At 41.6% G+C, this 22784-nt stretch overlaps 2 protein-coding genes across 2 annotated transcripts in view; one reads left to right on the top strand and one right to left on the bottom strand.

Annotated features, from left to right (window-relative positions):
* Positions 1–1777, top strand: part of GPR39 (G protein-coupled receptor 39) — a 245731-nt gene extending 243954 nt beyond the window's left edge. The window contains exon 2 of the mRNA XM_007465892.1: positions 1269–1777. Within this exon, the coding sequence (XP_007465954.1) occupies positions 1269–1777 (509 nt within the window). The remainder of the gene's footprint in view (positions 1–1268) is intronic.
* Positions 1778–2248: 471 nt separating this feature from the next.
* LYPD1 (LY6/PLAUR domain containing 1) overlaps positions 2249–22784 on the bottom strand; it is a 53659-nt gene continuing 33123 nt past the window's right edge. Inside the window, exon 3 of the mRNA XM_007465891.1 lies at positions 2249–2484. Within this exon, the coding sequence (XP_007465953.1) occupies positions 2249–2484 (236 nt within the window). The remainder of the gene's footprint in view (positions 2485–22784) is intronic.

Raw genomic sequence — 22784 nt, 5'->3', positions numbered from 1 at the left:
TAATGAAATATTTACCATTGATCAGAGGCAGGAGGGGTCGTTGCCAACCATCACTTAACCTGTGGCTTCCTAGAGAATCAAAGGGTTTGAAAATGTGAATGAATTTTTCTTCTTAAGATATTATGTAAATTTAGGAGAGGGAGGAAGAATTTCTGAAAATCCAAAACACAGCTCTAAGATATCAGCTCTCCACATAGAAACTTACATTCTGGTGTCTTGGGTCCCCAAGAGAAGAGAGCAAAGGCTCTGCAGATGCCTGCTTTTCCTTTTCTTATTTACTTTTTTGGTCACTGTGGATAAATACTCATGACATTTGTGATATCAGTTGTCTATGGTGTACACAGCATCTTTTTCTGTCAGAGGTTGTAGGAAGAGCAATGATTGTGTGATTCAGAATGCAAATATGTGGGCGTGCAGACATCTCTCCATGCAGTCAACTTTTGATCCTCTGGGGGACCACTAAGGGGTGTCTTTTTAGAGCCTGATCTTTTCGGGGCTGCTGACGGTACAGCTTAGTGACACGAAGGCAGTGAGCTAGTGAGTTACTAGCTGAACTCGAAGTTTTACATTTTCCATGGTTTTTGGATAATTATCCTTTTCCCTCCATGAGGCTCAAATAAATATATGACACATCTAAAAACACCTGTAAAGAAACTGCAGATGCAAGCGTTGTAATTACAGGTGTGCACGCCTACGTGTCCAAAACACACTCTCAGTGACAGGCTACTCCTGATTTTGCCTCCCCTGAAACTGAATGCAAAATTAGTGTCGCTAAATAGACTTTGTTAAGGAAGGGCTCCCACTGCCCTCTGTCTTGAAAATAATCATTGGGTTGTCTCTAGACAAACATCCTTTAAAGTACAAATATTGTTTCATCTGAAGTGGCTATACTGTATCCATCTTATTCCTTAAAGGCCAAACAAAACCAGACTTACGGACTACATAAAATGCTTTCTGGATACACAAACAACAAAAACATTTTTTTAAATTAACAGGCATCAACAGGTATAACTAAATTGTCTAAAGCATTTAATGGTCTTTAACACAGTCAACGCCCCTGGCCTTGAAACAGTGTGAAATTCTTTTTTTTGCTAGTGGCAAAAAAAGCCATCAAGCAAGCCCAGCTTGAAAATTGGGTACCATTTCCTGGCCAGTAAGCACAGAACTGAGGGGCTCAATATTTTATGGGTATCTTTTTGTTGCCGGGCTTATGATTTTCTCTCTCTCTCTCTCTCTCTCTCTCTCTCTCCCCTCTCCCGCCTGCTCAGGGCTGATCGTTGTGACGTTGGCCGTCTGCTGGATGCCCAACCAGGTTCGGAGGATCATGGCTGCGGCCAGACCCAAGCACGACTGGACCAAGTCCTACTTCCAGGCGTACATGGTCCTCCTACCCTTCTCGGACACCTTCTTTTACCTGAGCTCGGTCGTCAACCCGCTGTTGTACAACGTGTCCTCGCAGCAGTTCCGCAGCGTGTTCGGGCAGGTGCTGCGCTGCCGGCTGACGCTGCCACATGCCAACCAGGAAAAGCGCCTGCGTGCCCACATGGCCTCCACCGTGGACGGCGCCCGCTCAGCGCGCCGCCCGCTCATCTTCCTGGCTTCCCGGCCCAATTCCTCTGCAAGGAGAACTAACAAGGTTTTCCTAAGCACTTTTCAGAGCGAGGCCAAGCCCGAACCTAAGCCTCAGCAGTTGAGTCGTGAGTCACCGGATCCCAACTCAGAGGTGAAACCTGCCAACTCTGCCACCGAAAATGGCTTCCAGGAGCATGAAGTGTGACTGTCTGTCAAGGAAGGAAGGGAAGCTGGAGCGCCGACGGGCCCTCCCCACACGAAAGCGACGGTTACCTGCATGCAGCGGTGCCAAACAAACAAACTGTGCGCCCATCGTCAGGGACAGGAGTGGAAGACAGGGGCCTGGGAAAAAAGCAGATGGCCGCTTACCAGGGTCACTTACTTAAGGGCGAATGCTGCCGCCAACCCTGAAAGGTGGACCATCTGTATCCATTCGTCCTCCTTCCTTCCGTTAAGGACACACTGAAAATTCAGTCAAACTGAATGTATCCAGAGCTCACAAAGTTTTGTTTTTATACTGAGCTCTTTCATTGTTTGTTTGCAAAGGAACTGAATGAAAGAGAACACGGATTCCCCTCGCCACCCAGCATCAAAGGACACCCAGAAAAATCTCAGGGGGCTGGGGGAAGGTGGGCCAGAACAACAGTGCAGGAGGGGGCTGGTATCTCCTTCAGCTTCAGCAGTGTGCCAAGAAAAGGCCTAATTTGAGGAGCACGAGGGTGCCGGGGAGCCCCGGCCGAAGGGCTGGGGCAGAACTGCTCCTTTTCTTGGGCCGGGGCCCGTTGCAAAGAGGGGTGTTGCAGCAGCTGATGCACACGGAATTCACTTTCCCTGGGGAGCAGAAGGATTGGTACCCAGCCGAGGCGATGAGGCAGGCAGCCGACGACGCGCACGACTTGCGGTACATGATTCCTGCAACACAGACCCAAAGGAGCCAGATTAAGCAGCCTGCACTGGCCAGAAGACGGCAACCGTCTGAGCCCAAATCCCCATGGAGAGCACTTTTCTTCCTTCTCCTACAGCCCGGTGTGGCCATGTGGCCAGGGAACCGTGCTTTAAATACAGACTGATTAATTTTAGCTCAGTGGTGTTCTAATATTTATTATGCATACAGAAGAATTTTAAATGTGAATATTTTTTCACATTGCTATGCTCGGTAGTCCTGCCCCCCCCCCCCCCCCCCCCCGCAAAATACATGACAGGTGCAGTGAAGGCGGCAGGCATCATTTCCCTTGCTTCTGAGATGCCAGTACCAGTGAATAAAGAGCTTTTACAATCAATCAATCATCAATCAAAGAAGTTCAAACTGTACTAGACAGAACTTCCTTTTATTTACATTTTTGGTTCATACTGTCTCATGCCAGAGAGGATGACTGACAGGCTGCACTTCAAGATCTTATCTCTGTTTGTTAGTACTTTATAAGCGACCACAGAGAGATGGCTCTCAACTATGTGTTTATGAAATCCTGGAATTCTCTCAAACTCCAAAGAGAATAAATCAGATCACTACCAAAGCGGCCCTGTGTGGATTCAGTGAAGGGAGGCGGGGGCCTGGCTGACAGTGTGCCGAGCACTGCCTTGTTCCAAGGGAAGTTTTGCCCTTAGAACATATGGCCATTTGCCAAGTCAGCACCACACAGCCAGCACTTATTAACACATACTGTGTGGACACATCAAGGGTCTTCCCAATAAGACTGGAGGGCCCTTCTTAAGGAGCTCGTGTGTCTGTCAGGTCCAAATTGCAGCATAATCATCACATTAGGGTGTCTTGGGTAATCATTTGACTTTATAAAGCTGGAAGTTTATTCAAGTAATAGCTAAGCTTATTAAATACTTTCCTGAATGCCAGGCGCACTTCAGATGCCTCCTAGCTCATTTACTACCTGCAACAACCCTACAAGAGAGGGCCCCAAGATCATCCCCGTTTTTCGGATGGGGATCCTAAGGGCAAGAGAGATTTAGTAACTTGCCCAAAGTCACACTTCTAGAAAGTACAGCACCTGTGATTTGAACCAAGTATTCTGGTCCCATGCTGTCAAATCTGTAGTACTATATAGCAAAGCAGCCAGCCAAAATGGTTTTGTGTTTTTGCAGGGGGGAAGACTACTTTGAAAATAGCTTTTGGTTTGTGTGTGTGAGAGAGAGAGGCCGTTTTGTATCAATGAACTACTTTTCTTTTTGGACAAACAACATCATACTAAAGCGGAACCTCAAAGTGATGCCTTTAGCCCATGTGCCCGCCCTGCGTGTCTGAGGGATACAACACATTCCACCAGTAGCCAGGGCTCCCTCCCCTCTGACTCCATGCAGGCATGTGTGTTTTTGCAAGCATTGCTTCCATTTGGGCTCCCATCCTCTCCCTTGAGAACTGCTACTTTGGATGCTAGAGAAACGGTGGGGAAAAAAACTGAAGTCCCTAAAACTCCCAAGTTGGGAGGTAAAGAAATACTTTAAACATGCAATTTTATGTCATTTCTATAACTGCATGTTTGTAAGGATTGCTTTTGTAACTCTGTTAGAAAAACCTGGAAGGTAGCTGGTCTGGTAAGATAAATCTCACGGACAGAGGATGTGTAGGGGGACCAAGGAGCACTGTTTAATTTCTAAGGAACATGCTACAGAGTTCCCAGAGTCTCTACATTTTCTAACCATTGCCCATTTTAGAAAATTACGTTTCACTGTCTTTTTATTCTTAACTCTTAAAAGCCACTAACTGTCAGTTGTCACTTCAACTTCAGTAAACTCTTTTTTCCTTTAAATAAATTTTAAAAATTAAAAAATATGTACTGAATACATCCTTTACTGTAAAAACGTTCAGACAGATAAGAAAATGCTCCTTGACCGCTCTCCTTCCAATGCTACCTCCTCCTCAGAGGTAAGCACTCTTATCAATTTGGGGTGCTTCCTTCCAGGCCTATTTCTATGCATTTACATATGCGTCCATGGAGGAGAGGTCTGCGCACATGTCCTAAGAGCATAACATAACATCCTATATGCTGTATATATGTATATCCTGTTTGCATTTTCACTTAGTGACATGGCTGGGGATATATTTTTAAGTCTGACTTTGTAGGACTAAGAGTCAGTGATGAGGTAAGTCAGTTAGATAAATAACACAAGATGGGTGCCCCAATTTTGCGAATGCTGCCCCGGGGACATCTCCAGATCACTTGGCTCTGATGGCCAGTGGGGCCTATGCTTGTAGTCCTGCAGGACTGTATATATTTGCATCTTTAAAAGTTGCTGCCAGAGGGTCTGCCTTCCAATCAGCCTGAATCTAGGTGCTGAGATCCTCTTCTTTGGGACGCTGACTGATCTCAGCACACACTCAACTACTGGGACCTATTAGAAATAAAATAGGCTGCTTAGACAATTGGAAAGGTTGAAGAGACAACCAAAAGCTGGGGTGTGGTTGAATGACAAGGTACATCTCCTACACTAGGCCAGCCCCTCAAGACTGGGAGAGGTGGCTGTTGCATCTAATGCACAGAAACCGAAACAAGTCATCAAAAGGGAGAAAAAGATGAATATGGTCCAAACAAATAAGATAAAACTTAAGAAGAAAATTTTAATGAAACATAAGTAACCTACAGGAAAAAGGATTCAAAGTAGTAGTCTTAAACATGTTCACTGAACGTGGGAGAAGAATGGATGAACACAGGGAGAACTTCAACAAAGAGAGAGAAAATACAAGAAGGAACCAAACAGAAGTCCTGGAGCTAAAGTGTACAATTATTGAACTAGAAATGCACTAGAGGGGTTCAAGAGCAGATTAGATGAAGCAGAAGAAAGGATCAATGAGCTCAAAGACAGGGCAGAGGAAGTGACCCAATCAAAGAGCAGAGAAAACAAAAAGGAATGGAAAAAAAAAAAAAAAAAGGAAGATAGCTTTAGGGACTCAGGAAACAACGTCAAGTGCATTAATATTCACGTTATAGGAGTCACAGAGGGAGAGGAACAAAAGGGGTAGAAAACTTATTTGAAGAAATAATGGCTGAAAACCTCCCTAACCTGGGGAAGGAAACAGACATGCAGATTCAGGAAGCCCAGAGAGTTCCAAATAAGGGGAACCAAAAGAAACATACATCAAGACACAGAATAATTAAAATGTGAAAATACAAGACAAGGAGAGAATATTAATGGTAACAGAGGGACAACCTGTTACTTCAAAGGGAACCCCCATAAAATGAGCAGCAGATTTTTCATGAAAAACTGTGCAGGCCAGAAAGGAGTTGCACAATATACAGGCATACCTCATCTTACTTCTTTTTGTTTTATTGTCCTTCACAGATACTATGTTTATTACACACTGAAGTTTTGTGGCAACCTGAGTTTAGAAAGTCTGTCAGCACCATTTTTCCAAAAGCATTTGCCCACTTCATGTCTGTGTCATGTTTTGGTAATTCTCACAATATTTCAAACTTTTTCATTATTATATTTCTCATGGTGATCTGTGATCAGTGATGTTACTATTCTGTGTTTGCTTTGTATTTTTTACTTAAGATATGTACATTTTAAAAAGACATAATGCTACCTGCACACAATAAACTACAGTATAAACATAACTGTTATATGCATGGGGAAACCAAGAAACTTGGATGACTTGCTTTGTTGCAATATTTCCTTTATCGTGGTTGTCTGGAACCAAACTCCAGTATCTCTGAGGTATGCCTGTATTCAAAGTGCTAAAAGAAAAAAAAAAACAAACTTCCAAACAAGAGTATTCTATCAAGCAAAGTTATAATTCAGAATTAAAGGAGATACAAAGCTTTCCAGACAAGCCAAAGCTAAAGGAGTTCATCACCACTAAACCGACCGTATAAGAAATGTTAAAGCAGCTCATTTAAGTTGAAAAGAAAAGATGTTAATTAGTAACAAAACATATGAAAGTATAAATCTCACTAGTAAAGGTAAATATATAGTAAGTGTAGTGGATTAATCACTTATAAAATTTGTACGAAGGTTAAAAGACAAAAGTAGTAAAAACGACTAACTACAATAATTAGTTAAGGGATATACAAGATGAGAGTAAAATATGAGTGGACACAAGATAGCAGAGTAGAAGGACATGAGCCCACCTCTTCTTACGAAAACACCGAAATCACAACTAACTGCTGAACAACCATTGACGGAAAAATGCTGGAACCTACCAACGGATATCCTATGCCCAAAGACAAAGAAGGCCACAACGAGATGGTAGGAGGAGCACAAGTGCAATAAAAGCAAATCCCATACCCGCTGGGTGGGGGACCCACAAACTAGAAAATAATTATAACGCAAAAGTTCTCCCACAGGAGTGAAAGTTCTGACCTCAAGTCATGCTTCCCAGCCTGGTGGTCTGGCAATGGAATGAGGATCCCCCAGAGAATCTGGCTTTGAAGGCCAGTGGGATCTTATTGCAGGAATTCCAAAGTGCTAGGGGAAACAGAAACTCCACTCTTGGAGGGCACACACAAGGTCTCGTGCACACCACTGCCCAGGATAAAAAGCAGTGACCTCATAACATCCTGGGCCAGAGCAACCTGCTGGTATTGGAGAGTCTCCAGCAGAGGTAGGGGGCAGCTGTGGCTCACTGGGGATAAAGACCCTGGGAGCGGTAGTTCTGGGGAGTACTCAGTGTCACGAGTGTCACGAGCCCTCCCGGAGGCCGCCATTTTCTCACGAAGACCTGGTCCCACCCAACAGCCTGTAGGGTCCAGTGCTCAGACACCTCAGGCCAACCAACCAACAGGGCAGGAACACAGCCCCACCCATCAGCAGGCAGGCTGCTAAAGTCTTCCTGAGCACATAGTTGCCTGCTAAACAAATCCCTTACATAGCCCCGTCCACCAGAGGCAGAAGACCAGCTCCACCCACCAGTGGGCAGGAAGCAGTCCCTCCCACCAGGAAGCCTACACAAGCCTGTTAGACCAGCCTCATCCACAAAGGGGCAGACAGAAGAAGCAAGAAGAACTACAACCCTGCAGCCTGTGGAATAGAAACCACAATCACAAAGAGTTAGGCAAAATGAGGCAGCAGAGGAATATGTCCCAGATGAAGGAACAAGATAAAACCCCAGGAGAACTACTAAGTGAAGTGGAGATAGGGAATCTTAGAAAGAACTCAGAGTAATGATAGTAAAGATGATCCAAGATCTCAGAAAAAGAATGGAGGCACAGATTGAGAAGATACAAGAAATGTTTAACAAATACCTAGAAGTATTAAAGAACAAATAGGAACAATACAATAACTGAAATAAAAAATAAATTAGAAAGAATGGTGGAATAATGGAGGCAGAGAATAGATAAGTGAGCTGGAAGATAGAATGGTAGAAATCACTGCTGTGTAACAGAATAAAGAAAAAGAATGAAAAAAAAATTAGGACAGTCTAAGACACCACCGGTACAACGTTAAATGTACCAACATTCGCATCACAGGGTTCCAAGAAGGAGAACAGAGAGAGAAAGGACCTGAGAGAATAGAGAAGAGATAATAGCTGAAAACTTCCCTAACATGGGAAAGGAAACAGTGACCCAAGTCCAGGAAGTGCAGAGAGTCGCAGGCAGGATAAACCCAGGGAGGAACACACTGAGACACATAGTAATCAAATTGGTAAAACTTAAAAGACAAAGAAAAATATTAAAAGAAGGGAAAAGCAACAAATAACGTCCAAGGGAATTCTCTTAAGGTTATCAGCTGATTTTTCAGCAGAAACTCTGTAGGCCAGAAGGGAATGGCATGATATACTTAAAGTGGTGAAAGGGAAGAACCTACAACCAAGAATGTTCTACACAGCAAGGCAGAGAAATCGAAAGCTTTACAGACAAGCTAAGAGAATTCAGCACCACCAGACTGGCTTTGCAACAAATGCTAAAGGAACTTCTCTAGGTGGAAAAGAAAAAGGCCATGACTAGAAATAAGAAAATTATGAATGGAAAAGCTCATCAGTAAAGGCAAACAAACAGTAAAGTTAGGAAATCATCCACACACAAATACGATATCAAAACCAGCAGTCATGAGAAAAGGAGAGTACAGATGCAGGATATTGGAAATGCATTTGAAATTAAAAGACCAGCAATTTAAAACAATCTTGTATATATATATATAGCTATATCAAAACCTCATGGTAACCACAAACCAATAATCTACAATAGATACACAAACAAAAAAGCAAAAGAGGGCTTCCCTGGTGAGGTAGTGGTTGAGAGTCCGCCTGCTGATGCAGGGGACACAGGTTCGTGCCCTAGTCTGGGAAGATCCCACATGCCACGGAGCGGCTGGTCCCATGAGACATGGCCATTGAGCCTGAGCGTCTGAAGCCTGTGCTCTGCAATGGAAGAGGCCACAGCAGTGAGAGGCCCGTGTACCACAAAAAAAAAAAAAAAAAGGCAAAAGAAATCCAAAAACAATGCTAAAGATAGTCATCAAATCACAAGGAAATAGAACAAAAGGGGAAGGGAAGAAAAAAAGCCCTACAAAACAAATCAAAACCAATTAACACAATGGCCACAAAAACATACATATCAATAATTATCTTAAATGTAAATGGATTAAAGGCTCCAACCAAAAGACACAGACTGGCTGAATAGATACAAAAACAAGACCCGTATATATGCTGTCTACAAGAGACTCACTTCAGATCTAGGGACACATAAAGACTGAAAGTGAGGGGATGGAAAAAGTCACTCCATGCAAATGGAAATCAAAGGAAAGCTGGAGTAGCAATACTTCTATCAGACAAAATAGAATTTAAAATAAAGAATGTTATAAGAGACAAAGAAAGATACTACTTAATGATCAAGGGATCAATCTAAGAAGAACATATAACAATTGTAAATATATATGAACCCAACATAGGAGCATCTCAATATATAAGGCAAATACAGCCATAAGAGAAGAAATCAACAGTAACGCAATAATAGTGGGGGGCTTTCACACCCCACTTATACCAATGGACAAATCATCCAGACAGAAAAGCAAAAAGAAAATACAGGGAAGAAAGGGGGAAGATGGCAGAAGAGTAAGACGTGGAGATCACCTTTCTCCCCACAGATACATCAGAAATACATCTACACGCGGAACAACTGCTACAGAACACCTACTGAATGCTGGCAGAAGACCTCAGACCTCCCAAAAGGCAAGAAACTCCCTACGTACCTGGGTAGGGCAAAATAAAAAAGAATAAACAGAGACAAAAGAATAGGGACAGGACCTGCACCAGTGGGGGAGAGCTGTGAAGGAGGAAAGGTTTCCACACACTAGGAAGCCCCTTTGCGGGCGGAGACTGCGGGTGGCGGAGGGGAGAAGCTTCGGAGCCGGAGAGGAGAGCGCAGCCACAGGGGTGCGGAGGGCAAAGCGGGGAGATTCCCGCACAGAGGATCAGTGCCGACTGGCACTCGCCAGCCCGAGAGGCTTGTCTGCTCACCTGCCGGGGCAGGCGGGGACTGGGAGCTGAGGCTTGGGCTTCCGAGGTCAGATCCCAGGGAGAGGACTGGGGTTGGCGGCATGAACACAGCCTGAAGGGGCTAGTGCACCACGGCTAGCAGGGAGGGAGTCTGGGGAAAAGTCTGGAGCTGCCGAAGAGGCAAGAGACTTTTTCTTGCTCTTTGTTTCCTGGTGCGCAAGGAGAGGGGATTCAGAGCGCCACTTAAAGCAGCTCCAGAGACAGGCGTGAGCCACGGCTAACAGTGCAGACCCCGGAGACAGGCATAGGACGCCAAGGCTGCTGCTGCCGCCACCAAGAAGCCTATGTATGAGCACAGGTCACTCTCCACACCGCCCTTCTGGGGAGCCTGTGCAGCCCGCCACTGCCAGGATCCCAGAACCCAGGGACAACTTCCCCGGGAGAAGGCACAGAGCGCCTCAGGCTGGTGCAACATTCTGCCAGCCTCTGCCGCTGCAGGCTCGCCCCGCACTCCGTGCCCCTCCCTCCCCCCAGTCTGAGTGACCCAGAGCCCCTGAATCATCTGCTCCTTTAACCTCGTCCTGTCTGAGCGAAGAACAGCTGCCCTCCGGCGACCTACACGCAGAGCCAGGGCCAAATCCAAAGCTGAGCCCATGTGAGCTGTGAGAACAAAGAAGAGAAAGGGAAATCTCTCCCAGCAGCCTTGGGAGCAGCGGATTAAATCTCCAAAATCAACTTGATGTACCTGCATCTGGGGAATACCTGAATAGACAACGAATCATCCAAAATTGAGGAGGTGGACTTTGAGAGCAAGATTGATTATTTTTTCCCCTTTTTGTGAGTGTGTATGTATATGCTTCTGTGTGAAATTTTGTCTGTATAGCTTTGCTTTCACCATTTGTCCTAGGGTTCTGTCTGTCCGTTTTTTTTTTTTTTTTACTTAAAATTTTTTTCTTAATAATTATTTATTTTAATAACTTTATTTTATCTTACTATATTTTATTTTTTGTTATCCTCTTTCTTTCTTTCTACTTTTTCTCCCTTTCTTCTGAGCCGTGTGGGATGAAACGCTCTTGGTGGTGCAGCCAGGAGTCAGTGCTGTGCCTCTTAGGTGGGAGAGCCAACATCAGGACACCAGTCCACAAGAGACCTCCCAGCTCCACATAATATCAAACAGCGAAAATCTCCCAGAGAGCTCCATGTCAACACCAACACCCAGCTTCACTCAACGACCAGCAAGCTACAGTGCTGGACAATCTATGCCAAACAACTAGCAAAACAGAAACACAACCCCACCCATTAGCAGAGAGGCTGCCTAAAATCATAATAAGCCCACAGACACCCCAAAACACACCACCAGACGTGGACCTGCCCACCAGAAAGACAAGATCCAGCCTCATCCACCAGACACAGGCACTAGTCCCCTCCACCAGGAAGCCTACACAACCCACTGAACCAACTTTAGCCACTGGGGACAGACACCAAAAACAACGGGAACTACGAACCTGCAGCCTGAAAAAAGGAGACCTCAAACACAGTAAGTTCAGCAAAATGAGAAGACAGAAAAACACACAGCAGATGAAGGAGCAAGATAAAAACCCACCAGACCTAACAAATGAAGAGGAAATAGGCAGTCTACCTGAAAAAGAATTCAGAATAATGATAGTAAAGATGATCCAAAATCTTGTAAACAGAATAGAGAAAATGCAAGAAACATTTAACAGGGAGCTGGAAGAACTAAAGAGGAAACAAGCAATGATGAACGACACAATAAATGAAATTCAAAATACTCTAGAAGGGATCAATAGCAGAATAACTGAGGCAGAAAAACGGATAAATGACCTGGAAGATAAAATAGTGGAAATAACTACTGCAGAGCAGAATAAAGAAAAAGAATGAAAAGAACTGAGGACAGTCTCAGAGACCTCTGGGACAACATTAAACACACCAGCATTCGAATTATAGGGGTCCCAGAAGAAGAAGAGAAAAAGAAAGAGACTGAGAAAATATTTGAAGAGATTAAAGTTGAAAACTTCCCTAATATGGGAAAGGAAATAGTTAATCAAGTCCAGGAAGCACAGAGAGTCCCATACAGGATAAATCCAAGGAGAAACACACCAAGACACATATTAATCAAACTGTCAAAAATTAAATACAAAGAAAACATATTAAAAGCAGCAAGGGAAAAACAACAAATAACACAAAAGGGAATCCCCGTAAGGTTAACAGCTGATATTTCAGCAGAAACTCTGCAAGCCAGAAGGGACTAGCAGGACATATTTAAAGTGATGAAGGAGATGGGCTTCCCTGGTGGCGCAGTGGTTGAGAGTCCGCCTGCCGATGCAGGGGACACGGGTTCGTGCCCCGGTCTGGGAGGATCCCACATGCCACGGAGCGGCTGGGCCCGTGAGCCATGGCCGCTGAGCCTGTGGTCCGTGACGGGAGAGGCCACAACAGGGAGAGGCCCAAGTACAGCAAAAAAAAAAAAAAAAAAAGTGATGGAGAAAAACCTACAACCAAGATAACCCAGCAAGGATCTCATTCAGATTTGAAGGAGAAATTAAAACCTGTACAGACAAGCAAAAGCTGAGAGTGTTCAGCAGCACCCAACCAGCTTTACAACAAATGCTAAAGGAATTTCTCTAGGCAAGACACACAAGAGGAGGAAAAGACCTACAAAAACAAACCGAAAACAATTAAGAAAATGGAAATAGGAACATACATATCGATAATTACCTTAAATGTAAATGGATTAAATGCTCCCACCAAAAGACACAGACTGGCAGAATGGATACAAAAACAAGACCCATATATATGCTGTCTACAAGAGACCCACTTCAGACCTAGGGACACATACAGACTGAAAGTGAGGGGACGGAAAAAGATATTCCATGCAAATGGAAACCAAAAGAAAGCTGGAGTAGCAATTCTCATATCAGACAAAATTAGACTTTAAAATAAAGACTATTAGGAGAGACAAAGAAGGACACTACATAATGATCAAGGGATCGACCCAAGAAGAAGATATAGCAGTTGTAAATATTTATGCACCCAACATAGGAGCACTTCTATACATAAGGCAAATACGAACAGCCATAAAAGGGGAAATCGACAGTAACACATTCATAGTAGGGGACTTGAACACCCCACTTTTACCAATGGACAGATCATCCAAATGAAAATAAATAAGGAAACACAAGCTTTAAATGATACATTAAACAAGATGGGCTTAACTGATATTTATAGGACACTCCATCCAAAAAGAACAGAATACACATTTTTCTCAAGGGCTCATGGAACATTCTCCAGGATAGATAATATCTTGGGTCACAAATCTAGCCTTGGTAAATTTATGAAAATTGAAATTCTTTCAAGTATATTTTCCGACCACAACGCTATGAGACTAGATATCAATTACAGGAAAAGATCTGTAAAAGATACAAACACATGGAGGCTAAACAATACACTACTTAATAACCAAGTGATGACTGAAGAAATCAAAGGGGAAATCAAAAAATACCTAGAAACCAATGACAATGGAGACACAACGACCCAAAACTTATGGGATGCAGCAAAAGCAGTTCTAAGAGAGAAGTTTATAGCAATACAGTCCTACCTTAAGAAACAGGAAACATCTCGAATAAACAACCTAACCTTGCACCAAAAGCAATTAGAGAAAGAGGAAAAAAAACCCCAAAGTTAGGAGAAGGAAAGAAATCATAAAGATCAGATCAGAAATAAATGAAAAAGAAATGAAGGAAATGATAGCAAAGATCAATAAAACTAAAAGCTGATTCTTTGAGTAGATAAACAAAACTGATAAACCATTAGCCAGACTCATCAAGAAAATAAGGGAGAAGACTCAAATCAATAGAATCAGAAATGAAAAAGGAGAAGTAACAACTGACACTGCAGAAATACAAAAAATCATGAGGGATTACTACAAGCAACTCTATGCCAATAAAATGGACAACCTGGAAGAAATGGAAAAATTCTTCGAAATGCACAACCTGCCAAGACTGAATCAGGAAGAAATAGAAAATATGAACAGACCAATCACAAGCACTGAAATTGAAAGTGTGATTTAAAATCTTCCAACAAACAAAAGCCCAGGACCACATCGCTTCACAGGCGAATTTTATCAAACATTTAGAGAAGAGTTAACATCTATAATTTACAAACTCTTCCAAAATATAGCAGAGAGAGGAACACTCCCAAACTCATTCTACGAGGCCACCATCACCCTGATACCAAAACCAGACAAGGATGTCACAAAGAAAGAAAACTACAGGCCAATATCACTGATGAACATAGATGCAAAAATCCTCAACAAAATACTAGCAAACAGAATCCAACAGCACATTAAAAGGATCATACACCATGATCAAGTGGGGTTTATTCCAGGAATGCAAGGATTCTCCAATATATGCACATCAATCAACATGATACACCATGTTAACAAATTGAAGGAGAAAAACCATATGATCATCTCAATATATGCGGAGAAAGCTTTCAACAAAATTCAACACCCATTTATGATAAAAAGCCCTGCAGAAAGTAGGCATAGAGGGAACTTTCCTCAACATAATAAAGGCCATATTTGACAAACCCACAGCCAACTTCGTCCTCAATGGTGAAAAACGTAAACCATTTCCACAAGGTCAGGAACAAGACAAGGTTGCCCACTCTCACCACTCTTATTCAACATAGTTTTGGAAGTTTTAGCCACAGCAATCAGAGAAGAAAAGGAAATAAAAGGAATCCAAATCGGAAAAGAAGAAGTAAAGCTGTCACTGTTTGCAGATGACATGATACTATACATAGAGAATCCTAAAGATGCTACCAGAAAACTACTAGAGCTAATCAATGAATTTGGTAAAGTAGCGGGATACAAAATTAATGCACAGAAATCTCTGGCATTCTTATACACTAGTGATAAAAAATCTGAAAGTGAAATCAAGAAAACCCTCCCATTTACCATTGCAACAAAAAGAATAAAATACCTAGGAATAAACCTACCTAAGGAGACAAAAGACCTGTATGCAGAAAATTATGAGACACTGATGAAAGAAATTAAAGATGATACAAACAGATGGAGAGATATACCATGTTCTTGGATTGGAAGAATCAACATTGTGAAAATGACTCTACTACCCAAAGCAATCTACAGATTGAATGCAATCCCTACCAAACTACCACTGGCATTCTTCACAGAACTAGAACAAAAAAATTCACAATTTGTATGGAAACACAAAAGACCCCAAATAGCCAAAGCAATCTTGAGAACGAAAAATGGAGCTGGAGGAATCAGGCTCCCTGACTTCAGACTATACTACAAAGCTACAGTAATCAAGACAGTATGGTACTGGCACAAACACAGAAATACAGATGAATGGAACAGGATAGAAAGCCCAGAGATAAACCCACGCACATATGGTCACCTTATCTTTCATAAAGGAGGCAGTAATGTACAGTGGAGAAAGGACAGCCTCTTCAATAAGTGGTGCTGCGAAAACTGGACAGGTACATGTAAAAGTATGAGATTAGAACACTCCCTAACGCCATACACACAAATAAGCTCAAAATGGATTAAAGACCTAAATGTAAGGCCAGAAACTATCAAACTCTTAGAGGAAAACATCGGCAGAACACCCCATGACATAAATCACAGCAAGATCCTTTTTGACTCACCTCCTAGAAAAATGGAAATAAAAACAAAAATAAACAAATGGGACCTAAAGAAACTGCAAAGCTTTTGCACAGCAAAGGAAACCATAAACAAGACCAAAAGACAGCCCTCAGAATGGGAGAAAATACTTGCAAATGAAGCAACTGACAAAGAATTAATCTCCAAAATTTATAAGCAGCTCATGCAGCTCAATAACAAAGAAATAAACAACCCAATCCAAAAATGGGCAGAAGACCTAAATAGACATTTCTACAAAGAAGATATACAGATTGCCAACAAACACATGAAAGAATGCTCAACATCATTAATCATTAGAGAAATGCAAATCAAAAGTACAATGAGATATCATCTCACACCGGTCAGAATGGCCATCATCAAAAAATCTAGAAACGATAAATGCTGGAGAGGGTGTGGAGAAAAGGGAACACTCTTGCACTGCTGGTGGGAATGTGAATTGATACAGCCACTATGGAGAACAGTATGGAGGTTCCTTAAAAAACTACAAATAGAACTACCATATGACCCAGCAATCCCACTACTGTGCATATACCCTGAGAAAACCATAATTCAAAAAGAGTCATGTACCAAAGTGTTCATTGCAGCTCTATTTACAATATCCAGGAATGGAAGCAACCTAAGTGTCCATCATTGGATGAATGGATAAAGAAGATATGGCACATATATACAATGGAATATTAGCCATAAAAAGAAACGAAATTGAGTTATTTGTAGTGTGGTGGATGGACCTAGGGTCTGTCATAGAGAGTGAAGTAAGTCAGAAAGAGAAAGACAAATAGTGTATGCTAACACATATATATGGAATCTAAGGGGAAAAAATGTCATGAAGAACCTAGGGGTAAGATGGGAATAAAGACACAGACCTATTAAAGAATGGACTTGAGGATATGGGGAGGGGCAAGGGTAAACTGTGACAGCGTGAGAGAGTGTCATGGACATATATATACACTACCAAATGTAAAATAGATAGCTAGTGGGAAGCAGCCACATAGTACAGGGAGATCAGCTCAGTGCTTTGTGAACACCTAGAGGGGTGGGATAGGGAGGGTGGGAGGGAGGGAGATGCAAGAGGGAAGAGATATGGGAACATATGTATATGTGTAACTGATTCAGTTTGTTATAAAGCAGAAACTAACACACCATTGTAAAGCAATTATACTCCAATAAAGATGTAAACAAAAAACAAACAAAAACAAACAAAAAAAGGAAACACAGGCCTTAAATGACACATTAGACCAGATGGACTTTAGTGACATTTATAGAGTATTCCATCCAAAAGCAGCAGAACATGTATTCTTTTCAAGTGCATATGGATCATTCTCCAGCATTGATCATATGCTGGACTACAAAACAAGCCTTGGTAAATTGAAGAAAATTGAAATCATATCAAGCATCTTTTCTGACCACAACACTGTGAGATTAGAAATCAACTACAAGAAAAAAAATGTAAAAAACATAATAACGTGGAGGCTAAATAATATGCTACTGAACAACCAATGGATCACTGAAAATATCAAAGATGAAATAAGAAAATAGCTAGAGACAAATGAAAATGAAAGGATGTTGATCCAAAACCTATGGGGCACAGCTAAAGCAGTCCTAAAAGGGAAGTTTATAGGAATACAGTCTTCAGAAAACAAGAAAATTTGAAAATAAACCACCTAAAATTACACCTAAAGTAACTAGAGAAAGAACAACAAACAAAACGCAAATTTAGCAGAAGGAAAGAAATCATAAAGATCAGAGCAGAAATAAATGAAATAGAGTTGAAGAAAATAGAAAAAAATCAATGAAACTAAAAGCTGATTCTTTAAAAAGATAAACAAAACAGATAAATCTTTAGCCACACTCATCAAGGAAAAAGGAGGGCTCAGATCAATAAAATTAGAAGTGAAAAAGGAGAAGTTAAGACAGACACCACAGAAATACAAAGGATCATAAGAGACTACTAAAAGCAAATATATGCCGATAAAAGAAGAACCTAGAAGAAATGGACACATTCTTAGAAAGGTACAATCTCCCAAGACTGAACCAAAAAGGAATCTTAAAAGGTGAACAGACCAATCACAAGTACTGAAATTGAAACTGTGATTTAAAAACTGCCCCAAAACAGAAGTTCAAGACCAGATGGCTTCACAGGCGAATTCTATCAAACATTTAGAGAAGAGTTAATACCTAGTTTTCTGAAACTCTTCTGAAAAATTGCAGAGGAAGAAACACCCCCAAATTCATTCTATGAGGCCATCGTCACCCTGATACCAAAACCAGACAAAGATACCACAAAAAGAGAAAATTATAGGCCAATATCACTGATGAACATAGACCCAAAAATCCTCAACAAAATACTAGCAAACTGAATCCAGCAATACATGAAAAGGGCCATGCACCATAATCAAATAGGATTTAACCCAGGGATGCAAGGATGTTTCAATATCTGCAAATCAATCAGTGTGGTACATCACGCCAACAAATTGAAGAATAAAAGCCATATGATCATCTCAATAGATGCAGAAAAATCTTTTAACAAAATTCAACACCCATTTATGATAAAAGCTCTCCAGAAAGTGGGCATAGAGGGAACCTACCTGAACATAATAAAGGCCATGTACGACAAACCTACAGCTAGCATCATACTCAACAGTGAAAAGCTGAAAGCATTTCTTCTAAGATCCGGAACCAGACAAGGATGTCCATTCTTGCCACTTTTATTCAACATAGTTTTGCAAGTCCTAGCCACGGCCATCAGAAAAGTAAAAGAAATAAAAAGAATCCAAACTGGAAAAGAAGAAGTAAAACTGTCATGGTTTGCAGATGATATGAAACTGTCACTGTTTGCAGATGACATGACTATACGTAGAAAAACCCTAAAGATGCTACCAGAACACTACTAGAGGTCATTGGTGAAACTGGTAAAGTTGCAGGATACAAAATTAATGCACAGAAATCTGTTGCATTTCTATACACTAAAAACAAAAGATCAGAAAGAGAAATTAAAGAAACCGTTGCAACAAAATGAATAAAATATCTAGGAATAAACCTACCTAAGGAGCCAAAAGACCTGTATGCAGAAAATTATGAGACACTGATGAAAGAAATTAAAGATGATAGAAACAGATGGAGAGATATACCATGTTCTTGGATTGGAAGAATCAACATTGTGCAAATGACTCTACTACCCAAAGCAATCTACAGATTCAATGCAATCCCTATCAAACGACCACTGGCATTTTTCACAGAACTAGAACAAAAAATTTCACAATTTGCATAGAAACACAAAAGACCCCAAATAGCCAAAGCAATCTTGAGAACGAAAAACGGAGCTGGAGGAATCAGGCTCCCTGACTTCAGACTACACTACAAAGCTACAGTAATCAAGACAGTATGGTACTGGCACAAAAACAGAAATATAGATGAATGGAACAGGATAGAAAGCCCAGAGATAAACCCACGCACATATGGTCACCTTATCTTTGATAAAGGAGGCAAGAATATACAGTGGAGAAAAGACAGCCTCTTCAATAAGTGGTGCTGCGAAAACTGGATAGCTATGTGTAAAAGTATGAAATTAGAACACTCCCTAACACCATACACAAAAATAAACTCAAAATGGATTAAAGACCTAAATGTAAGGCCAAGACACTATCAAAGTCTTACAGGAAAACAGAGGCAGAACACTCTATGATATAAATCACAGCAAGATCTTTTTTGACCCACCTCGTAGAGAAATGGAAATAAAAACAAAAATAAACAAATGGGACCGAATGAAACTTAAAAGCTTTTGCACAGCAAAGGAAACCATAAATAATACCAAAAGACAACTCTCAGAATGGGAGAAAATATTTGCAAATGAAGCAACTGACAAAGGATTAATCTCCAATATTTACAAGCAGCTCATGCAGCTCAATAACAAAAAAACCAAACAACCCAATCCAAAAATGGGCAGAAGACTTAAACAGACATTTCTCCAAAGAAGATATACAGATTGCAAACAAACACATGAGAGGATGCTCAACATCATTAATCATTAGAGAAATGCAAATCAAAACTACAATGAGGTATCATCTCACACTGGTCAGAATGGCCATCATCAAAAAATCTAGAAACGATAAATGCTGGAGAGGGTGTGGAGAAAAGGGAACCCTCTTGCTCTGTTGGTGGGAATGTAGCTTGATACAGCCACTATGGAGAACAGTATGGAGGTTCCATAAAAAACTACAAATAGAACTACCATATGACCCAGCAATCCCACTACTGTGCATATACCCTGAGAAAACCATAATTCAAAAAGAGTCATGTACCACAATGTTCATGGCAGCTCTATTTACAGTAGCCAGGACATGGAAGCAACCTAAGTGTCCATCATCGGATGAATGGATAAAGAACATTGGCACATATATACAATGGAATATTACTCAGCCATAAAAAGAAACGAAATTGAGTTATCTGTAGTGAGGTGGATGGAACTAGAGTCTGTCATACAGACTGAACTAAGTCAGAAAGAGAAAAACAAATACCGTTTGCTAACATAGAGAATGCACTTGAGGACACGGTGGGGGGAGGGGGAATTTGGGGCGAAGTAAGGTAGCATCGACATATATACACTATCGAATGTAAACTAGTTAGCTAGTGGGAAGCAGCAGCATAGCACAGGGAGATCAGCTTTGTGCTTTGCGATGACCTAGAGGGGTGGGATAGGGAGGGTGGGGGCGAGGCTCAAGAGGGAGGTGATATGGGGATATATGTACGCATATGGCTGATTCACTTTGTTGTGCAACAGAAACACAGTATTGTGAAGCAATTATATCCAATAAAGATCTATTAAAAAATAAAAAATAAATAAATGTGAAATTGAAAACAATAACAAACAAGCTCATAAATTCAGAGAACACATTAGTGGTTGCCAAAAGCAGGGTACTGGGGATAGGAAGAATGGGTGAAAGGGGTCATAAGCTACAGACTTCCAGTTATAAATAATTAAGTCATGGGGATGTAATGTACAACATGGTGATTGCAGTTAATAATAATCCATTTCATATATGAAAGTTGCTAAGAGTAGATCTAAAAAGCTGTCATCACAAGAAAAAAATGCTATATACGGTGATGGATGTTAACTAGACTTATTGTGGTGATTATTTTGCAATGTTCAAATATTCAATATCAAATACTGAATAATAACAAAGCACGGTATAGGTAGACAGTTCCTCTTCCCTGCCCCCCTTTTCTTAAGAAAAAACTATTTAACAAATGAGCCCATGCTTCTCACTATATTCCAGATACAGTTTCAGAGCTCCACAAATATTAACTCATTTAATCTTTATAATAACTCTAGTGATAATCCACATTTTGCATAAGAGGAAACCGAGGCAGAGAGAGGTTAAACAATTTGACTGGGGGCCATGCAGGTAATATATGGTAGAGCTGGGATTTGAACCCAGGAAGACTGCTTTTAGAATCTATGCTCTTAACCACTCTACTACATTTCCCACAATGGTATCATATGCTTCCATTGGGAAACAAATAGCAAAAAAAAATACACACACTACATACATCTTGCATACATACGCGTAAATCATTTGTGGAAGAATACCAAAGGAGGAGTCAATACTGGTTGTCTCTGGGGCAGGAGACTGGGTTGTCATGGGAAAGGGATGAAAAACACCGCTGCAGACCCTTTTTAACCATTTGAAATCAGAACCATGCAAATGACGTAGCCTTTTTTTTAATCTTCTAAAATAAACACCACCTCCTAAGAACCATTTTATCACATGCCTTCTCCTTCCCAGGGTAGCGAAGTCCCTTCCCAGCTGTGTCCACCAGAGGGCGCCTGGGAATGAACACACTCTCCAGCAGACAGCCCCAAAGCCCAAGGCTCGGGGTCCCAGGGAAGAAATACTTGTGTCATTTCTGTTTTTCCTTTAACCCAGCCCCCATGAGCTCAGGTCTGGGCCCAAGTGAGGAGGCGCTGCAAGTAAACCAGAGAGGACCTTTCACAGCTGGCTGGTGGAGTATGCATTGGCATAAGAACAATTTGGAAGGCTCTATAATAATTTAAAATGTGCAAGTCCAATAGTTCCATTTCTCAGCACTTATCCTTCAAAATAAAACACACCTTCACACGTGCACATTCTTAGTAGGAAAGCAGGTACATTCCTACTATGGGAAGTTAAGCAGAGCTCTGTACTGATCAGGCTCAAAATAGTGACTATTGAATTAACTCTATATATTGATCTGGTTGGTCCTCAATGAGTGAGGAAATGGAGTTCCAGAATGATAATATAAATATACCATTTATGTAAGAAAAAAATACAAAGCAATGACCATATGTGCTTTTGCAATGTGTCAGTAGTGGTGTGTGTGTGCGCATGCACGCATAGCTCAGTGTGTGAGTTACATCTCTAAGTAAAATCGTAGAGAGAGTTCCAGAAGGCTATCCACTGAACAGTTGTACTCCCTTGAGGGATGGCCAGTAGACAGGAAGCACTTTTGATGTATTTGTGATATTTGAATGTTTTACAGTGGGAATATATTCATGCATTGCAGCTGTAATTACAGTTGGACAGAACCGAGAAGTATAAACGGAGTAAGCTACCTTACCAAGCTCTCTGAGACTTGAAGCACACGGCGGCATGTGGCACTGGGGTGGCAGACAGGGGTGCACACCATCTCAGCTAGAATATACCCCAGCCTCATGGAATCGGGACTCTTCTGGGACCTCACACAGGTTTTGCTGAGGGCACCACGGCTTTGGTTTCCCTGCAGTGTTTCAGCTGTCCTGGAGCTCTCAGCAGCCACAAGCTGCAGAAGTAGGCAGTGTCTAAGAGCAGGAGAGGGGATGCATTTTGGAACTTCCCCAAATAGCGGAGGGATGCCTCTTTCCTGCACGACTGCTTTCTTAATGTCTTCTAATACAGAACATATTTTACTAATGTATTTTATTAGTAGCATATAGCTCCAGCAATTGGAACAGTGACTGGCATATAAGGGCTCAATAAGAAAGAAAGAGAGGGGGAGGGAGGGAGGGAGGGAGGGAGGAAGAGAGGAAGAAAGAAAAGAAAAAAGAGAAGGAAAAGAGAAAGGAGGAAGGAAAGGGGAGGGGAGGGAAGAGGAGAGAGGAGGGGATGG

The sequence above is a fragment of the Lipotes vexillifer genome, unplaced genomic scaffold (assembly GCF_000442215.2).
Source record: "Lipotes vexillifer unplaced genomic scaffold, Lipotes_vexillifer_v1.1 scaffold535, whole genome shotgun sequence".
Classification (NCBI taxonomy): Eukaryota; Metazoa; Chordata; class Mammalia; order Artiodactyla; family Lipotidae; genus Lipotes; species Lipotes vexillifer.
Note: the sequence above shows the minus strand (reverse complement) of the source record. Positions and strands in the feature narration are given on the sequence as shown.